General features: G+C 45.7%; 1 protein-coding gene across 3 annotated transcripts in view; it reads left to right on the top strand.

Annotated features, from left to right (window-relative positions):
* The window catches only part of RECQL5 (RecQ like helicase 5), a 39395-nt gene that overhangs the window by 3315 nt on the left and 18037 nt on the right, over positions 1-18043 (top strand). For all 3 annotated transcript variants that reach the window (XM_071210803.1, XM_058284729.1, XM_058284728.2), the window contains 4 exons: positions 381-486; positions 1433-1544; positions 2742-2904; positions 9778-9857. In XM_071210803.1, coding sequence (XP_071066904.1) covers positions 381-486; positions 1433-1544; positions 2742-2904; positions 9778-9857 — 461 coding nt within the window. The remainder of the gene's footprint in view (positions 1-380; positions 487-1432; positions 1545-2741; positions 2905-9777; positions 9858-18043) is intronic.

The following is an 18043-nucleotide window of genomic DNA, read 5'->3' as shown; positions in this document are numbered from 1 at the left end:
GGCCAGAACCAGCTGTAGATTTTTAAATTCCTACCCAAAGAGAGCTGTCCCCTTTGCTTCCTGGCATTGTTCCTCTTCTTGGGGTTGGTTTCCTTGTCCTGGATCCTTCTGTGGAGGGCAAGCAGCTGGCCCCTCTGTGTGAGGCCTTTGCGGACCTATATAAAGGTTTGAGGGGAAGAGGCGGAGGAGTTGAATAGGTAGGCTTTGAGCTGCATTGGACCTGCTGTGTTAGAAAGTGGAGAGCCCTGCTGGGTGCCCTGCTTCAAAGGAGGTGGAAGTTGACCAGGGAAGAGAGCACATTTCTTTGAAAGCAGGTGGTGTTGAAATGTGCTGATCTTTCTCTTCCTCACAACGCTTACTTTCTCCCTGTATCTCTCCAGTTGTTCTCAGGCTGCGGCATTGTATACTGCAGAACCAGAGAAGCTTGTGAGCAGCTGGCGATAGAGCTCAGCCACAGGGGTGTAAACGCCAAGGCTTACCATGCAGGTAAGGGCTGCCCCGGCCACTTGCTGCTTTTCTTTTTATAAAAAGTTTTATTTAAACACAGTCTATCCAAAGTGTACCATCAATGGCTTTCAGTATAATCACAGAGTTTTGCATTTATCATCACAACCATGTACTACTTTTCATTCTTAGAGACCTCTTAGTGAGTCTCTTGTTTCTTAAGGATCCTGTATAACCATTATCTTTTTCCAGATACCCAGGCGGAGTTAAAGTGATTCACTGAAAGCCACTACAAGTAGTCATTTTGACTCTTCCCCCCCCCCCCCCCCCCCCCCCCCCCCCCCGCTCCTGAGATGACTCCCTCATCTGTTTGTTATTTTTGCTCATTTATGCTCATTGTCTGCTCATTGTTTTTGCTAGTTGTCTGCTCTTTTTGTTTTGCTTGTTGTCTGCTCATTATGTTTGTTTTTTTCTTTTAGGAGGCACCGGGAACCAAACCCGGGACCTCCCATGTGGGAGGCGGATGCTCAACTGCTTGAGCCACATCCGCTGTCCTCATTGTGACTTTTGAATTCTTATTCTCATCCTGTACCCACCCCAGCAGCAGGTGATGAGTTTTTATAACCCCAGATATGGTGCTATAGAATTTGGAGACCAATGGACTTGAGTTTGACTCTTGCCTCTTTTCTTTACTAGTTGGGTGACTTTGAGCAATTGCTTTACCTCTTCTGTAAAATGGGGGTAATCTTTACCTTATCACATTGGGAGGGTGGTAATGATGTTGATGTTTGGCTAGCATTTATGGAGTAGTCTCTACCATGTAGGATCTTTATTAACTGATGCTCACTGAGGTATGTGCCTTTTTAACAGTCACACAACTGGTAAGTGGTAAGTTCAGGGTATGTGTAAAATGCTTAGCACAGTGTCAGATCCATGGTTGGCCCCTAAGAAATGTGACTTCCCTTCCCGTCCTTCTTCTCCTTTACAGGGCTGAAGGCTTCTGAAAGAACTCTGGTGCAGAATGAGTGGATGGAGGAGAAGGTCGCTGTAATTGTTGCAACCATTAGTTTTGGGATGGGCGTGGACAAAGCCAATGTCAGGTGAGCTGTGGCTCCTGACCTTACCTTCCTGGTTGGGGCCCAGCTCAGGGTGGGCTGCCTGGTGCCATGCTCAGGGGACCAGGTCTGGAGGCTTCCTCCTGTGGCCAGAGGGGAGGGAGGCTCCAGGACCAGAATTCTGAGTACACTGTCTGGTTGCTGCTCACAGGTGACTGCACACCATGGTTCTGCTGCTCCCCCGGGAGAGGAGACACCATGTAGACCATCGGCTCATCCATTAGCCCACCCCATGCACACACATCTTCTTGACAGATGGGTCCCTGCTGGGTGGCTGGAATGGGGTGACTGTTTTAAACTGCTCCCAGTGGGAGGTCAAAGACCAAGGTCTTATTACCTTTATTCCTTATTAATGTTTACTGACAGGCTAGAAGAGATATGGGTTTTATCCCAACCCCATGGCCCCACACCAGCAACTGTTGGGGAGTCTTTTACCTTCAGCCACAGGCCTGACTTTTGGGAGACACATTGGGCCACAGCCTGAAGCTCTTTACTCTGATTGACACCAGGGATAATGCCTTGTATGATTTACGGAAAGCTTCAGCATATGCAAACTTGTTCAGCTTCACAGTGTTCTATGTTAGCCAGAGTAGGATTTATTCAGGGTACTACATTGGTAAGAACAATGACATTGGAATCAGTTTGAATCTTGGATCTGCTAGTATTTTGTTAAGAGCCAACTTAGAAGTCACACACCCTAGGCTCAAATCCTGGTTCTGCTATCTGTTTGACCTTGTGTAGAATTACCTATCTGAATCACAAGTTCATCACACAGTGGTGGTTGTAACAAAGTGGGACTAATACATAAACTGGCTCATAGTAGGTACTTAATGTTAGCCCTTTCCCTCTTCAGAGAGGCTAAAGGACTAATTCAGATTTACACAGCTCACAAGTGACAGGGCCTAATCTTTTTCATTAAGTCCTCTATTTCTTCTACTCAACATCCGGCTATGAGTTTTGGGGGATTCTCCATGCATTCTGGAATTGTTCCCTTAACTCCTGCAGTGGCCTCTAATCTGGGCTGATGGGCCACAGGTGGCCTAGCCTTGCTTACCCTGAGATCCTCTCTCACCTCCCTGCTTGCCTCCTTGCTCCTGCTCACTGGAGGAGGTCCTGCTCTGCTATACTATTATCCTTCCCCTTAGCTTTTCTGCCATATCACTGTCCCTTCATGTTTGGTAGGTTTGTTGCCCACTGGAATATTGCCAAGTCTATGGCTGGGTACTACCAGGAATCTGGCCGGGCCGGCAGGGATGGGAAGCCTTCTTGGTGCCGTCTTTATTACTCCAGGAATGACCGGGACCAAGTCAGCTTCCTGGTCAGGAAGGAAGTAGCAAAACTCCAGGTAAGTCTTTCTGTCTGAACCCACAACTCTTAATTTTATTCAGCTTATTTCTGAACTTAGATAGAGCTTCTATCACTTACAGGAGAGTGTTCTTAGGCCCAGAAGGTATGGCAAGGGTGTTACTGTGTGTTAAGGGAGGGGGGATATGTTGTGTTGGGTGGGTAGGCAGTTTGTAACAAGTCAGGTGAGACTTTTTTTCTTTTTAAATAATTAATACATTGTCAAAATCAACCCTGCCTTGTTTTAATTTACATTGTTAGGTAAGCATATTCCTATATTGTTAAATGTTTTCTATTTTGAACCGTTTATTTTTTATTGGTTATTCATTCTTTGTAGGGAGGCTAGTATATAAGGAAACTTGGGTTATGGTAGATAACAGTATGAATCAATGGAAAAGGGATGAACTATTGAGTGATCAGTGCTGGAAAAAGATAAAATTAGGGAAGTGGACTTGGCCCAATGCACAGGGCATCCACCTACCACATGGGAGGTCCGCGGTTCAAACCCCGGGCCTCCTTGACTCGTGTGGAGCTGGCCCATGCGCAGTGCTGATATGCGCAAGGAGTGCCCTGCCACGCAGGGATGTCCCCCATGTTGGGGAGCCCCACGCGCAAGGAGTGTACCCCATAAGGAGAGCTGCCCAGCGCGAAAGAAAGTGCAGCCTGCTCAAGAATGGCGCCGCACACATGGAGAGCTGACACAGCAAGATGATGCAACAAAAAGAAACACAGATTCCTGGTGCTGCTGATAAGGATAGAAGCAGTCATAGAAGAAAAACACACAGCGAATGGACACAGAGCAGACAATGGGGGAGGGGAGGAAATAAATAAAAAATAAATCTTGGGGAAAAAAAGATAAAATTAGTGCTGGAAAAAGATAAAATCCCTATCTCATATCATACACAAATCAATTACATGTGGATTAAAGATCTAACTGAAAACTGAGATTAGAGAGAATATTTTATGACCTTGAGGAAGGGAAAAGTATATCAAGATTTTAGAAGCAAAAATCATTAAGGAAGACATAATCCATTTGATGGACTTAAAACTAAATATCTCTATATGAGAGGCACCATAAACAATGTGAAAAAATGAGCCATGATTGGAGAAGATATTTGCAACACATATTATTGGCTGAATATATAGAGAGCTCCTACAAATATGTAAGGAAAGAAAAACAATTGAATAGCAGAAATTACGAACAGGCATTTCACAGAAGAAGAAACCAGAACACCTAAAAAATGCATGAAGAAATGTTCAACCTCACAGAAGAACCAGAGAAATCCAGAATGTGGATTAAACAATGAGCTTTCATTTGATACCCATCTGACTGGCAAAAATGTGAAAAGTCTCTATACTCCCTATTGGTGAGGATGTGGAGAAAAGGTGACTCTTACACAATGTTGTCAGGAATATAAACTGGCATGACTGCTTTGGAGAGAAATGAGGTGAAACCTATAAAGTGGAAGATACTAGTGCTCTATGACTCAGTAATTCCATTTCTGGGTAGACAAGTTGTCACGTGTACAAGGCACCATGTACAAGGATATTTGCTGCAATGCCATGGTAGTGAAATCTGACTCGTTCCCCATAGGATAATGAATAAATAAATGTGATTTAGTCATACAGTGCAGTATTCTAGTACAGATAAAAAATAAACACACTAAATCTACAAGAATCAACATGGATAAATACTCCAAAAGCATAATGTGTGAAAAGGCAATAGAGCAAAAGGATACATGTGGACTTTTGGTTAAAAGAAGCAGATTGAACACAAGTACTTCCTCCGATCTTTACCAAAATGACAAATTAAAAATTATAAACTTACAAGGGCAAGGATAACAGGAGAAAAGACAACAGCAGGTAGAGATGTCAATAAATATCTCCCTAGAAAACCCCAAAAGCCTCTTAGTACTAGAATCCGTAAGAAAACCTGTTAAGATGGGCTAAATATAAGAGATGAATTTTTTAAAGAGATATATTTTTAAATTCAGTAGTTTTTCTCCATATTAACATATATACTTAGAAATGAAAAAATAATTACTTTTCAAGACAAATTATGAAATACCTTGGGGTAAATAGAGATCTTTTAAAAAGCTCTCCAGTTGATTTTTTTTTTAAGATTTATTTATTTATTTATTCCCCTCTACCCTAATTGTCTGCACTTTGTGTCCATTCACTATGTTCTTCTGTGACTGCTTCTATCCTTATCAGTGGCACTGGGAATCTGTGTTTCTTTTTGTTGCATCATCTTGCTGTGTCAGCTCTCTGTGTGTGCAGCGCCATTCTTGAGCAGGCTGCACTTTCTTTCGTGCTGGGCGACTCTCCTTTTGGGGCGCACTCCTTGCGCGTGGGGCTCCCCTACACGGGGGACACCCCTGCATGACAGGGCACTCCTTGCGCGCATCAGCACTGTGCGTGGGCCAGCTCCACACAGGTCAAGGAGGCCCGGGGTTTGAACTGTGGACCTCCCATGTGGTAGGCAGACGCCCTATCCATTGGGCCAAGTCCGCTTCCCTCCAGTTGATTTTAATATTTAGCCAGGGTTTAGAACCACTGACTTAGAGGAAGAAAACAAAACTCTCATTGAAAGACATAGACTCAGTAGCAGCCTGATGTCTGTATCCTTAGTACACATCTCACACCTTGACTCTGGTTGTACCCTGAGCCCTGTTTGTGCTCAGTATCTTGTTCCTTGCCTCCTGACCCATGTGATGAGCTGGCTCATGTGCAGTGCTGCCTGCCCAGGAGTGGCGCCGCATACACGGAGAGCTGACGCAAGATGACGCAACAAAAAGAGACAAGATTCCCAGTGCCACTGGCAAGAATATAAGCAGACACAGAAGAATAGACAGCAAATAGACCTGGAGAGCAGATACCTGGGGGGGGGGGGGTGGGGGGGAGGGAAGGAAATAAAATAAATAAATAAATCTCTAAAAACAGTCAAAGCATATGTAGCAGTTTGATATAGTTATTAATTCCAAAAACAGATATTGGATAATGTTTGTAAACTGGTTTGTACCTGGGCATGATTAAATTATGATTAGGGCTTTGATTGGGCCATGTTAGTAGGATATAAAAGACATGACAAAGGACAGATTTGGAGATTTTTTGTTTTTTAAGGATTTATTTTATTTTATTATTTCTCGCCACCCCCCATTGTCTGCTCTCTGTGTCCATTCACTCTGTGTTCTTTGTGTCCGCTTCCATTCTTGTCAGCGGCACCAAGAATCTGTGTCTCTTTTTGTTGCGTCATTTTGCTGCGTCAGCTCTCGGTGTGCATGCAGTGCCACTCCTGGGCAGGATGTACTTTCGCGCAGGGTGGCTCTCCTTGCAGGGCATAATCCTTGCGCTTGGGGCTCCCCTATGCGGGGGACGCCCCTGAGTGGCATGACACTCCTTGTGCGCATCAGCACTGTGCATGGGCCAGGTCACCATACGGGCAGGAGGCCCTGGGTATTGAACCCTGGACCTCCCATGTAGTAGGCGGATGCTCTAGCAATTGAGCCAAATCCACTTCCCAGAGTTGGAGATTTTGATGTTGGAGTTTTATGCTGAAATCTTAAGCTGGAGCCCTGGAAAGTAAGCACACAGAGGAAAGAGAAGCAAGCCCCAGGAAGAGAGGAACCCTGAGCCTGGAGAGAAGCAAGACCCCAGAAGAGAGGAACCCAGGAAGCCTGAACCCTTGCAGACGTCAGCAGCCATCTTGCTCCAACACATGGAAATAGACTTTGCTGAGGGAAGTAACTTATGCTTTATGGCCTGGCTCCTACCCCAAATAAACACTCTTTATAAAAACCAGCAGAGATAATAAGAGACGCAGCTAATCAGGGAGCTGAGATGAGCCTCTTTCCCACTCCGAAGGTCCCAGTATTGGTTCCCGGAGCCACCTAATGAGAATACAAGCAGACACAGAAGAGCACACAGCGAATGGACACAGAACAGACACCACAAGTGGGGTGGGGAAAGAGAAATAAATAAATAAATCTTTAAAAAAAACACCAAAAACAATAACAACCAATTTCTGGTATTTTGCATCATCACCCCTTTGGCTGACTAATACAGCGTATAAAAAGAAAGCTCAGTAAATCTTATCCAATGTCTTATCCAAAGATAATCAAATTTACTAGTGATAAATAAATGCAAATTAAATGACTGGCCACACATGTAAAAGAGCTCTGGCACCATCATTAGTGGAGATATGCAGGAAAGAGTGCTTACACACTTTGCCAAGAGAAAAAAGGAAGTGTTCCAGTATTCTTTTGGGATACAACCTACAACATCTATTGAACTTTAAAGCACGAGTACTCTTACATCAAGCAATCTATTTGTATTCCATGAAATAAAAGGGCAGCCATGCAGAAGCTCAAATAGTCAAAGGCCTGTAGGGTAGAATTGTTTGGGATGACAGAAAATGGGAAAGAAGCTAAATGGGGCCTGAAAAAATTATGGTATGTGCTCACCATGGGGTAATAGGTTTAACTGAGGGCCAAAAAAGGCACCTATCTTGCTTTTTTTAAAAAAATTTATATTTATTACTATCTGATGTTATACATTTGCTTCTTCTCTGTCTGCCTTATTGAAATATAAGCTCTGTGAGCTCAGGGATCTTTTGTTTCCTCTTGTGTATCGAATGCCTAGGTCAGTGGTGGGGGCTTAGTAAGAGCTTTGATAAATGTTTATTGAATGAATGAGTAAACAAAGGATCAGGGAGAAAAGGAGAATGCGAGTGGGGATTGGGAGGGCAGGGACCTTGCATGCACCAAGAGTAGTAGTTTGTCATTTACTCAGAGGACATGTCGATTCTTTTGTCCAAAATTCAAATTAGACAAGGGAAAGTGTGATAAGGTGACTGGATGTAAGGTCTTTATTTAAAATGTCCTAACATGGGAGAGGGCGTTGCTTAGTGGTTGAGCATCTGCTTCCTGTGTACAAGGTTCCAGGTTCAACCCCCAGTACCTCCCAAAAAAATAAATAAAAATTCAAAATTCAAGTTTCTTCTTCCTAGGGGAAAAAGCTACTAACACAATAAATTACAAGAATCCCCACAAGGTTCATCATTTAACATTTCAGATCATTTGAGATAAAGAGAGGACCCAGAAACTTCCAGACAGAAAATGCAGGATATCTCCAATGTAATGCCAGAAGTGAGACAGCAGTGAAGCAGTGGCTTCAAATTGACCGAAAATAATATCCAGTCCAGAGTTTTCTAAGCCAGTCAGTCAATTGTGAAGTTAGAATAAGGTATTTTCAGACACAGGGTTTCAAGAACTTCCTCCTGTCTCCCATTTCTCAGCAGCTAATAAAGGATGTTCTCCACCATTAAGAGGCAGTAAACCAAGGACGAGGAAGATAGAGATCTGGCATAAGAAGGAGGCAAAGAGAATGTCCCATGACAATGGCAATTTCAAAGCATAGTCTCAGGCAGGAGCTGTACTCAGGTCTGGAGAGCAGCAGTCCACATTGAAGCAAGGGACTGAAGGCTCCAGGAAGTTCTCAAAAATAAAAGTGGAACTTGACATCTTTGCCCCCTATTAAGTTGGAATTTTTATTATGTCAGAGTGTTTGGGAATGAATTGGTAATATATTGAAATTTAAAAAAAATAAGAAGAAAGTGTAATCATAGGAAATGTAAAAATGTAATATGGCTTAGCTCTGAACAATGTTGGCATTATCATAAAGAAAATATTGCCTTAACAAAGAATTGCAGTATAAATATATTGGGAGGATGGGTGGGGTGAAGGAAATATGCATACTTGCATCTTAGGGAGTTGAGATGATCGAAGGGAACCAAATGTTCACCTTCTAAAGCAGAAAGTCACTGCATGATGTCTCTGATGTGAGTGTCTTTATCTTTACTTTCCGGGTTTTTTAAAATTTCATGTTTTTAAAGGGAAATTTAGCAAATAGACCTGTAAAAAAGGCAAGTAATACTTAATCCTGTCGGTCAAAAGGAATCACATTTAGGAATTAACGTTTTAGTGTTTATCTGTCCATCTATGTGTAGGTATATGTGTTCATATGTATGTAAATATGCACTCACTTGTGCATATTTTTTAATGTTTTTTTTTTCATATTATTTTTAAGAACTAGATTGTATTATATAGCAGTTTCAAATGATAGTCCTTGGGCCTTTTGCATGAAAATTACCTGAGGAGCTTTTTAAAAATTTTTTAATTTTTAAAATTTTTTATTTTTTTGCATTTTTTTCTCTATTTTATTTTTTGCTACATTCAAAAAATATAAGAGGTCCCCATATACTCCCCCACCCCCCTCACCCCATTCCTCCCATATCAACACCCTCTTTCATCATCGTGGGACATTCATTGCATTTGGTGAATACATTTTGGAGCACTGCTGTACCACATGGATAATGGCTTACATTGTAGTTTACACTCTCCCTAGTCCACCCAGTCGGCTATGGCAGGACATACAATGTCCAGCATCCATCCCTGCAGTACCACCCAGGACAACTCCAAGTCCTGAAATTGCCCCCACATCATATCTCTTCTTCCCTCTCCCTACCCTCAGCAGCTACTATGGCCGCTTTCTCCACATGAATGCTACAATTTCTTCCATTACTAATCACAATAGTTCCATAGTAGAATATCAGTTAAGTCCACTCTAATCCATACCTGAGAAGCTTTTTGAAAATATAAACTCCTCAAAGCTCCAGTCCCAGAAAGTTTCATGTGGCAGGGGGTAGGGCCCAGGTCACTAAGTTACCCAGGTGATTATAATGCAGAATCAGATTTGGGGACACAGTTTTGTAAATGATTTTATTTAATGTTTTTCTCCCTCATTTTTTTGTGGCTATGGAGTAAGTAGTTCATCTAAGTAAGGCTTTTGCTAAGTGGCCATTTCTTGTCTTCAGGAAAAGAGAGGGAACAAAGCATCTGATAAAGCTGCCATCTTGGCCTTTGATGCCCTGGTGACCTTCTGTGAAGAACTAGGGTAAGTGGCATTTTTCATGTGTGGAGCAGAGCAGAGTGGTGAGAGCATTTCCTGCACCAGCACCATCAGCTAATTCACCAGCTGATGGCAGGCAGCTCTTGGGTCACCAGGGGCCATTGGGCAAGGCGTTTCCTATCCAGCAGCTTGCAAGTCAATACTATCCCACTTTTCTTTGGGAGACCCTGAAACTCTGGCAATGTGAAGATTTGTTCAGCATTTTGGGTGGTCATCCAGTTCACCCCACTCTACCCCTTTCTAGAGTGGCAGTCCTGAGGAATGGAGCCAGTTCTGAGCCAGAAACATTGTGGTCTTCGCTTGCCACTGAGCAGGGACCTCTGTCTTCACTTGAGTAGTCACTCTTCTCCAAAACCCAAGCAGAAGCATATGACCAGCTTATCTCTTGGCTGGGGTACTGGGGGAATGGGCATGAGCGGGGTAATGTGCTTTGAGAGGAATCAGTTTCTATTCTAACAGAACACCAGTTTACCCTCTTGGCACCCCCTTATCCATTTTACTTGCATCTGCTGGCACTGTGGACATGGAGAGAGCTAGCTGCTGAGAGGCTGGCAGGGTGGGTTCTGGGTATGCGTGAGTGCACAGTGTAAGGGACCTTGCATTCTGGGAGGGTTTTTTTTTACCAGTGGGGAATACCTTTGATCTGTCTGAAGAGCTCTATGATTCATTTAACCTCATTAGTCCTTTTAACAATCCTGTGAGGTAGATGAGGCAGAAATTGCTTCAGATTTGTGGATGGAGACTAAGGTCAGAGGGGTCAAGGTCACAAAGCTCTCAGTAGACAGAGATGCCACTAAGCCCAGGTCTTCTGACTTTCAGTGAAGTGCTCGTTTTCACGAACCCATGCCATTCTGGTTTTTGCCGGACTGGATCGTTGATGCGTGGTGCTAGTTAAGTATATTCCTTGGTCTTCGCATCTAGCAGATATTTTGGGCTCTCCTCTGGAAACCAGAGAGGCACTCACTCAGGATGTCTGTTTGATTCCTAGCCCACCTCCTGCTCTCCACCCACTGCCATTGCCTGTTGTCTCTAATGACTTGGTGGCTCCTGGTCTGAAGCTATTTCCTTCTCCAAACAGCCATCTCTAATTTGCCCTCTGTGGCAAGACCACGCCTAGCAGAGGCTGTAGTGCCAGGACCACCCTGATCACAGCCAGTGCAATCAGAAACACTTTTCAAACACTAGGACAGAATGTTGCTAAACTGGGCTGCCTTAAAACTCCTTGAGCAAAGCTTCCATTCCTGGTAAGGAATGAAAGGGCCAAGTGTTCTTGCTAAGTGTTTAAATCCCTGCTGCTGGAAATAACTCTGGCTGCGCTGTTGCCTGGGGTGAGTCTGGGGCTGTGTAGGTCCCCCTTTGGGGTGAGCTCTGCCGTGTCCTGAAAGGCTGTCCTCCAAGCTGGCCACCAGACAAGGGGACAGGTCCTCCCCCCCCATTTCTCCTGTCTCTTACCTGGCAGCTGCGCCTCCTTAGTGTGTTGGTGGGAGTCCAGTCCTCCCACTGCCCTGTGTGCAGCCTCCTAATCTCTCTCATTTGCTTCATGTGAGGAGGGTTCCAGATTCCAGGACTCCCAACCCAGGGATGGAATAAACACTGCTGGTTTGGCTGCATTTGTAACTACTCTTTGAGTGAAAGAAAACGTTCATTTCTTGCGTAACTGGTGTATGGTGTGAAGAAAAAGACCCTTCCTCACCCGTTAATTGATGCTTTCCCAAGAAGAATCCTGGTATGGGCAGGGCACCTGGCACTGAGGGACAGAGGCAGTGCTGTGGGTTCAGCAGAAGTGGGTACATTTTTCTAAAGGTAAGCTGTTATGGAGTCTCAGGCACAAGGGGGTGGTGGAACCCCGTGAGAGATGCCTGGGATTCTGGGACCAACAAGAAAAATGCTCGGATCAGTATGAGTGAGGCTAGGGTGGGCAGCCAGTGGTTTTCCTCTCTTCTCTACAGGCAGCCACTTTCTCTGAGCTACAGCCTGGGAAAAGAAGCATAGGTTATTCATAACAGGGCTTTTTACCTTGTCGTGTCACAGGGACCAATAATTAGATTTGAAGCAGCCTCCAGCCTGAAGATCTCAGCGCTTTGTCCAAGATGGAAAAACACCTTGATTTTTAGGCCTGTATTGAATTCAGCTTCACTGTCTCCTGGGGTCTCTGGCTGAGGAGGTGAAGTAGCCCAGAATCCTTCCGTTTATCTTTGTTACCTCATTTACTCATTCATTTATTCGACCAACAAATATTGATTGATGCCAACTCTGTGCTAGGCTTTGTGCTTTGGACATTGAGGATACAATGGTGAACAGAAAGAGATCCATCCTCTGCTTTTTTTTGGTTCTGTTTTGTTTTTTTGTTGTGTCATCTTGCTGTGTCAGCTCTCCGTGTGTGCGGTGCCATTCCTGGGCAGGCTGCACTTTCTTTCACGCTGGGCAGCTCTCTCCTGATGGGGCGCACTCCTTGCGCGTGGGGCTCCCCTACACGGGGGACACCCCTGCGTGGCAGGGCACTCCTTGCACGCATCAGCACTGTGCATGGGCCAGCTCCACACGGGTCAAGGAGGCCCGGGGTTTGACCGCGAACCTCTGATGTGGTAGTAGACAGATGCACTAACCACTGGGCCAAGTCTGCTTCCCCATCCTCTGTTTTTATGGTGCTCAGTCAAGTGGGGAAATAGTCACTTACGAGATAATTGCATACAAAAATATATAATTCCAGACTGTTAAGAGGGCTTTGAAGAAAAGGTAAAGGTGTTTCAGGAATGTGTTTCAGGTGGCCCTACCCCAGTCAAGAGGGTCAGGGAAGATTTACCTGAGGAAGTCAAGTTGAGACTGAGATATAAAGGATGAGGTAGCATTTACTCAGCTAAGGAGTGAGGTGTGGCATGAGGGAGAACATCCAGGCATAAGGAATAGCATGTGCAAGAGCCCTGTGGTAGGAGAGAACACAGCATAGCCAAGATCCAAAAGCTGAGGATTCTGGGGAGAAACAGACAGGGGCCAGAGCATGCGGGGACCTGCAGGCCCCGGTAAGGCCTTGGTAGGGAGGGTGGCACTGGTGGCTCTATCTGCATAGAAAATGAGCTCTCACAAATTAGCAGATTCAAAAAAGAAATTTTACTTCATTTGGTAGTTTCAGGTTCTTCCTCTGCCAACCCTGGGGGAGTTGCCAGCTGAACCCAGGAGGACTTTATTGGCCATGGCTCCTCTCACCTGAGGCAATAGAGAGTCCCTTCATGTACTTTCCAGTTTCTGGTAGCAGCAGGAGAGGGGATGGGCAGATTCATTCGCAGACCAGTCTCCCCTTCTTCTTGCCAGTCTGGCCTACCCCAAAGCCAGACTGGCCAGGAAAAGAAGAAACCAGGGCTTAGGCCCTGAGCCAGAAGGGCCCACTGCTGCTATGGGCAAGCAGGTCAGCCTGCCGCCCCCGCTGCCTCCCTGTCTCCCACGAGTCAGGTCAGTCCTCTTCACACTCGACCTTCTCTGGTGTAGGGAGTAGACCAAACACAATAGCAAACATGACCAAGAGGACGATCATGATGATGAATAAGCTGATCACTACCAGCCCCCCCTCATCCCAGGGGTTCTCCCAGAACTCATTATTCCAGGTTAGATTCTTTATTGCCATCACTTTGTCCATGTGAACCTGGAAGAGAGCGGACAGAGGCCCTGAGTGCTGGGGTTTGCCGAGGCCCTGTCCCAGGCACCCCCTCCACTCCCCCAGCATTGGCCTCTGTGACAATCCCAGAGGATGTCCTCCTGCCTCTGCGGCTGGTGGACACGAAGGGATGGCGAGGCTTTGGGCTTATGCCTCCAGCAAGCAACAAATGGAGTTTCGTACTCTGTAGAAACAGGAGCAAGAACTAGCACCAAGAGAGGCTGCCTCTGGGGCCTCCGGGTCTCCTTTCCCGTATAGCCCTGATGGGAGCAAGAGCAAGAAAGTCAAGGACTTCTCTCCTATTCCTGAGACCTACTCAGCTAGAACCTAAAAAGACCCTCCATTTTTCCTGCTCGGGTTCTCTAACATTTTGGAGGCGTTTTTGTATTCCTGGGTCAATACAGGAGTCAAGGAGTGAACTGACCCAAGCTGAGGCCCCAGGAAGCCTCCTAGGAAACAACTGAAACCCAAGGGACTGACTCATCTTGAAATGGAGTTAATATTAGCAGGCTGGGGAACAGATGTGGCTCAAGCGGTTGAGTGCCTGCTTCCCACATGGGAGGTCCCACTTCGGTTCCCGATGCCGCCTCAAAACAAAAAAACAACTCCGGGGAGCCAATATGGCTCAGTGGTTGAGCACCAGCTTCCCACATACGAGGTTCCAGGTTCAATCCCCGGCCCCAGAACCTCAAAAAAAAAAAAGAAAAGAAAAAGAAAAAAAATGTAGCAGGCTGCAATCCTGTAACCAGTTGGAAGGAGTAAAGGTAGGGAAGGAAGTAGTTACCTGATTCTGCTGTTAACACACCTCCGTCCTAAGAGAGGGCAATTCAGGGTAAACCCTTAGGCCCCACACTTTGGGGGACCCGAGCCGAAGAGGCCGCCAGCTAGCCCGAATTTTGCCTTGATTCAAAGAAGCAAGTGGTGAAAGGAAAAGGTGTTAGCATTGCCAAATGGTCCTGAAAAGATCTTCATTGCCATCACCAAGGCAAAACAAAGGTGGGCTAGGGCCCGTTGCCGAGCAACCACAGTTCCCTTTCTGCCTTCACACTTCATCCTGCCCTTTTGTGATGTCATTTTGGGGCCTGCCCTGGCTTCTGTGCTAAGGAGTCCTCACTAAGAGAAAGGAAACCTGTACTGGGGTGGGGGAGAGGCTGCATCCGGGAGGTTGCCCTAGGCCACCCTCCACCTTACCTGTGGCTGGGTCTTGGCTGTCCCTTCTCTGGACGACCTGTTAAATGCGAGGAGCCTGCTCTGCCGCCAGGCCTGGCCTTCGCTGTGGTGTGGGGTGAATGATTAACTGCAGCTCTGGCTGGCACCTCCTGGAACTAGTTTCTGGGTGGAAGTGTTTACGCCACTGAGGCCCTTGGTTCCTGTGGAAGTTAACTTCTCCCTCAGTGCCTTGGCCTCCCATGGCCTAAGCTGCTGCTTGTGGTTGGTTCCTACCTACTGGTGATACAGGGATACCTGGAAGAGGGAACAGTCTGTGCCTTGGTGCTTAAAGTCTGTTGGCATCTTTCCTTCCTTAAAAAGGCAGGCTGGGGACTGTGTGCAGTTGTGAAACAAGAGCTGCAGGCCAAGGAAGCGGACATGGCTCAACTGATTGAGTGTCTGCCTACCATATGGAGGGTCCAGAGTTCGATCCCCAGGGCCTCCTGACCCGTGTGGTGAGCTGGCCCACGTGCAATGCTGCAGTGCACAGGGAGTGCCGTGCCACACAGGGCATCCCCGCGTAGGGGAGCCCCACGTGCAAGGAGCGTGCCCTGCAAAGAGAGCCGCTCCGTGTGAGAAAAGCACAGCCTGCCCAGGAGTGGCGCTACACACACACAGAGCTGATGCGGCAAGATGACACAGCAAAAAAGAGACACAGTTTCCCAGTGCCACCGGATGCAGAAGAACACACAGTGAATGGGCACAGAGAGCAGACAATGAGGGGGGAAGGAGAGAGAAATAAATTTTAAAAATAAATCTTAAAAAAAAAAGAGCTGCAGGCCCGTCTCCTACAGCTTACAGTCCCGTACGCTGGTCCTTAGCCCTGTAGGTAGAACCGCGGGGAGCTTTCACAGGTACTCAGGTTCAGGTACTCATGCTGCTTCTGTCACCCTGGGGGGGCAGGGAGGGGAGTGGGCGGGGCAGCTGTGGTGTTTTAAATGTACCTCAGATGGGTCTAATGTGCAGCAAGTTCAGGAAAATCATTCCTAGTGATCATGGGCTTAATTGACCCCCAGCTTGTCCGGCATTCCATTTCCTTCTGTGACCTTTCCTAACTGATGCGCTTGGCATGCCGAATGCTCACGGCCAGTAGACTAATCTCCAGTACAGCATTGTACATCTGCCCCATCAGTTGGAGGTTTATCAAGAGTCAGTTGTTCCCAAACCTATTCATGATATTTGTACTTGTGAATTACATAATTGAATTTAATGTTAATAACCAAATGAAGCTGTGACAATAGCCAAAACCCCAATTATTTGGTGGGGAACAGGCACAGAGAAGTCAAGTGCCTTACCCGAGGTCATACAGCCAATAAGTAACTGGGCTTGGGGTGGAACCCCGCTGTCCACAGTCTGAACTCTTCAGCCCTGTTCCTCAGACAAGTGGAGAAAGAAGTGTCGTTCCTCAGTATACCTATTTTGGACACTTTGGAATGACTTTGGAATCAATCAGATAATATTCCTGTCAGATTCATATGGACAAGACAACTGCAAAACCACAGGGAAATTTTGTAAAATCCAGAATGTCTTTGCATTCTTGTTCTGCTTTATAGAATCTGAAATGAGAAAACAGACACTACAGGAACTCTGGTCAGCAGACCCACACTCAGAGAAAAGGTCTGGCCCTACACCCAAAGCTGGGCCAAGGAATGTGCACACACATGCCTTTAATTTAAAATGAGGTGTGTCTAGAGCTTCTGTGTGGTCTACACAGAAGTTGCTTTTACCAACTTTTTTGATGAATTGTTGGCCCTGCTCAGGTAATTATACTGCAGCGATAACTCTGAAGAGAATGGTAAGATGAGGAGAAGCAGGGAATGGTGTTGGCACAGGTGGCACAACCTGGATTGGGGCTTAGGAGGATTCCTCTGTAAGGAAGTTTACCTTGAGACATGAAGGATATGGAAGTGTTGAAATTAGGGAAAGGTGTCCCACAGAGGGGACCTTAGTTTTTCTAAGGACAAATTAATTCTGTCCTCAGTTTTTTATGGCCTGGAATTTTTATTGCCCACAAGCAAATATTTTTGTTACAAGGATTTTATTGTAAATTACTTTAAAATGTTAATGTTTAATTTTGAAAAACAGATTTAGGATAAAACTGTGTTTTGTGTGCTCTGTGAAGTTTTGCTGAAGAGATTCTTGCATTGCATAATTTCGTTTGATAAGATATAATGTACATACAGTCGAATGCACCGACCTCCACTGTGGGGGGAGGCCCTTTAGAGAAGTGCTGGAAGAAGAGCACTACATGCCTATAGTGGAAGGCCACAGGCGGGGAGGCTGAGAGGGGCTGGGGAGGTCAGTGTGGAGACCAGTGAGGGCACTGCGGCAGGGACCCACTGCAGCCCTGATGGTGACGTTGCTCTGGGGTGGTGTGGTGGGAATGGAGAGGTGCACCTTGAGTCAACTGGACGTTCTTTAGGCCCAGGCACCTGATGGCTGCACCTTCCTTAAGCCTCTTTCTGTCTCCAGACAGCACAGTATGCAGGCTTTTGCTGTGCCTTTCTGTTTGTTCTTTCCAGAGTCAGGGCCCACGATGGGGAATTGCTACCTCTTCTCCATGCCCATCTTCCCTGGCAAAGACCCAGGTCGGGCACTGCCCATACTGGTGGTGTACCAGGCTGCTGTCTTGCTGGATCAGATCTGACTTATAAACCTGAGTGTGATTTAAGCCTGCCCAGGGCTTTGCCCAGCAGCTGGGCTGGGGGACTAGGATCTTTTCTAGCCTAAAGGTTCAGCCTCAGCCACCCTCAAGGAGGGACATTCCTGGTGCTGATGAAAACTTGCTTTAAGAGAAAGTCACACAGAAACTAGGGATAGACAGGAACTTTCTCAACATGATAAAGGGCATTTATGAATAATCCACAGCAAATTATATACTCAGTGGTGAAAAACTGAAAGCTTTCCCCCTAAGATCAGGAAAAAGACAAGGATGCTCACTGTTACCATTGTTATTCAGTATTGCTGGCAGTTCTAGTCAGAGCAACCAGACAAGAAAAAGAAATAGAAGACATCCAGATCTGAAGTGAAGAAATAAAATTATTCCTATTTGCAGGTGACATACTCCTATACTTAAAAAATCCCAAAAAATCCACCACAAGAAAGATACTAATCAATTCTGCAAACTTACAAGATACAAAATAAGCACACAGAAGTTAGTTGGGTTTCTCTCCACCAGAAATTAACAATCTGAACAGGAAATCAAGAAAAAAATTCCATTTACAATAGCATCTAAAAGAATAAAGTACCTAAGAATAAATTTAACCAAGAGGTAAAAGACTTGTACACTGAAAACTATAAAACACTGCTGAAG

The sequence above is a fragment of the Dasypus novemcinctus genome, chromosome 21, assembly GCF_030445035.2.
Source record: "Dasypus novemcinctus isolate mDasNov1 chromosome 21, mDasNov1.1.hap2, whole genome shotgun sequence".
Taxonomy (NCBI): Eukaryota; Metazoa; Chordata; class Mammalia; order Cingulata; family Dasypodidae; genus Dasypus; species Dasypus novemcinctus.
This window is presented reverse-complemented; position numbering and strand designations above follow the sequence as displayed.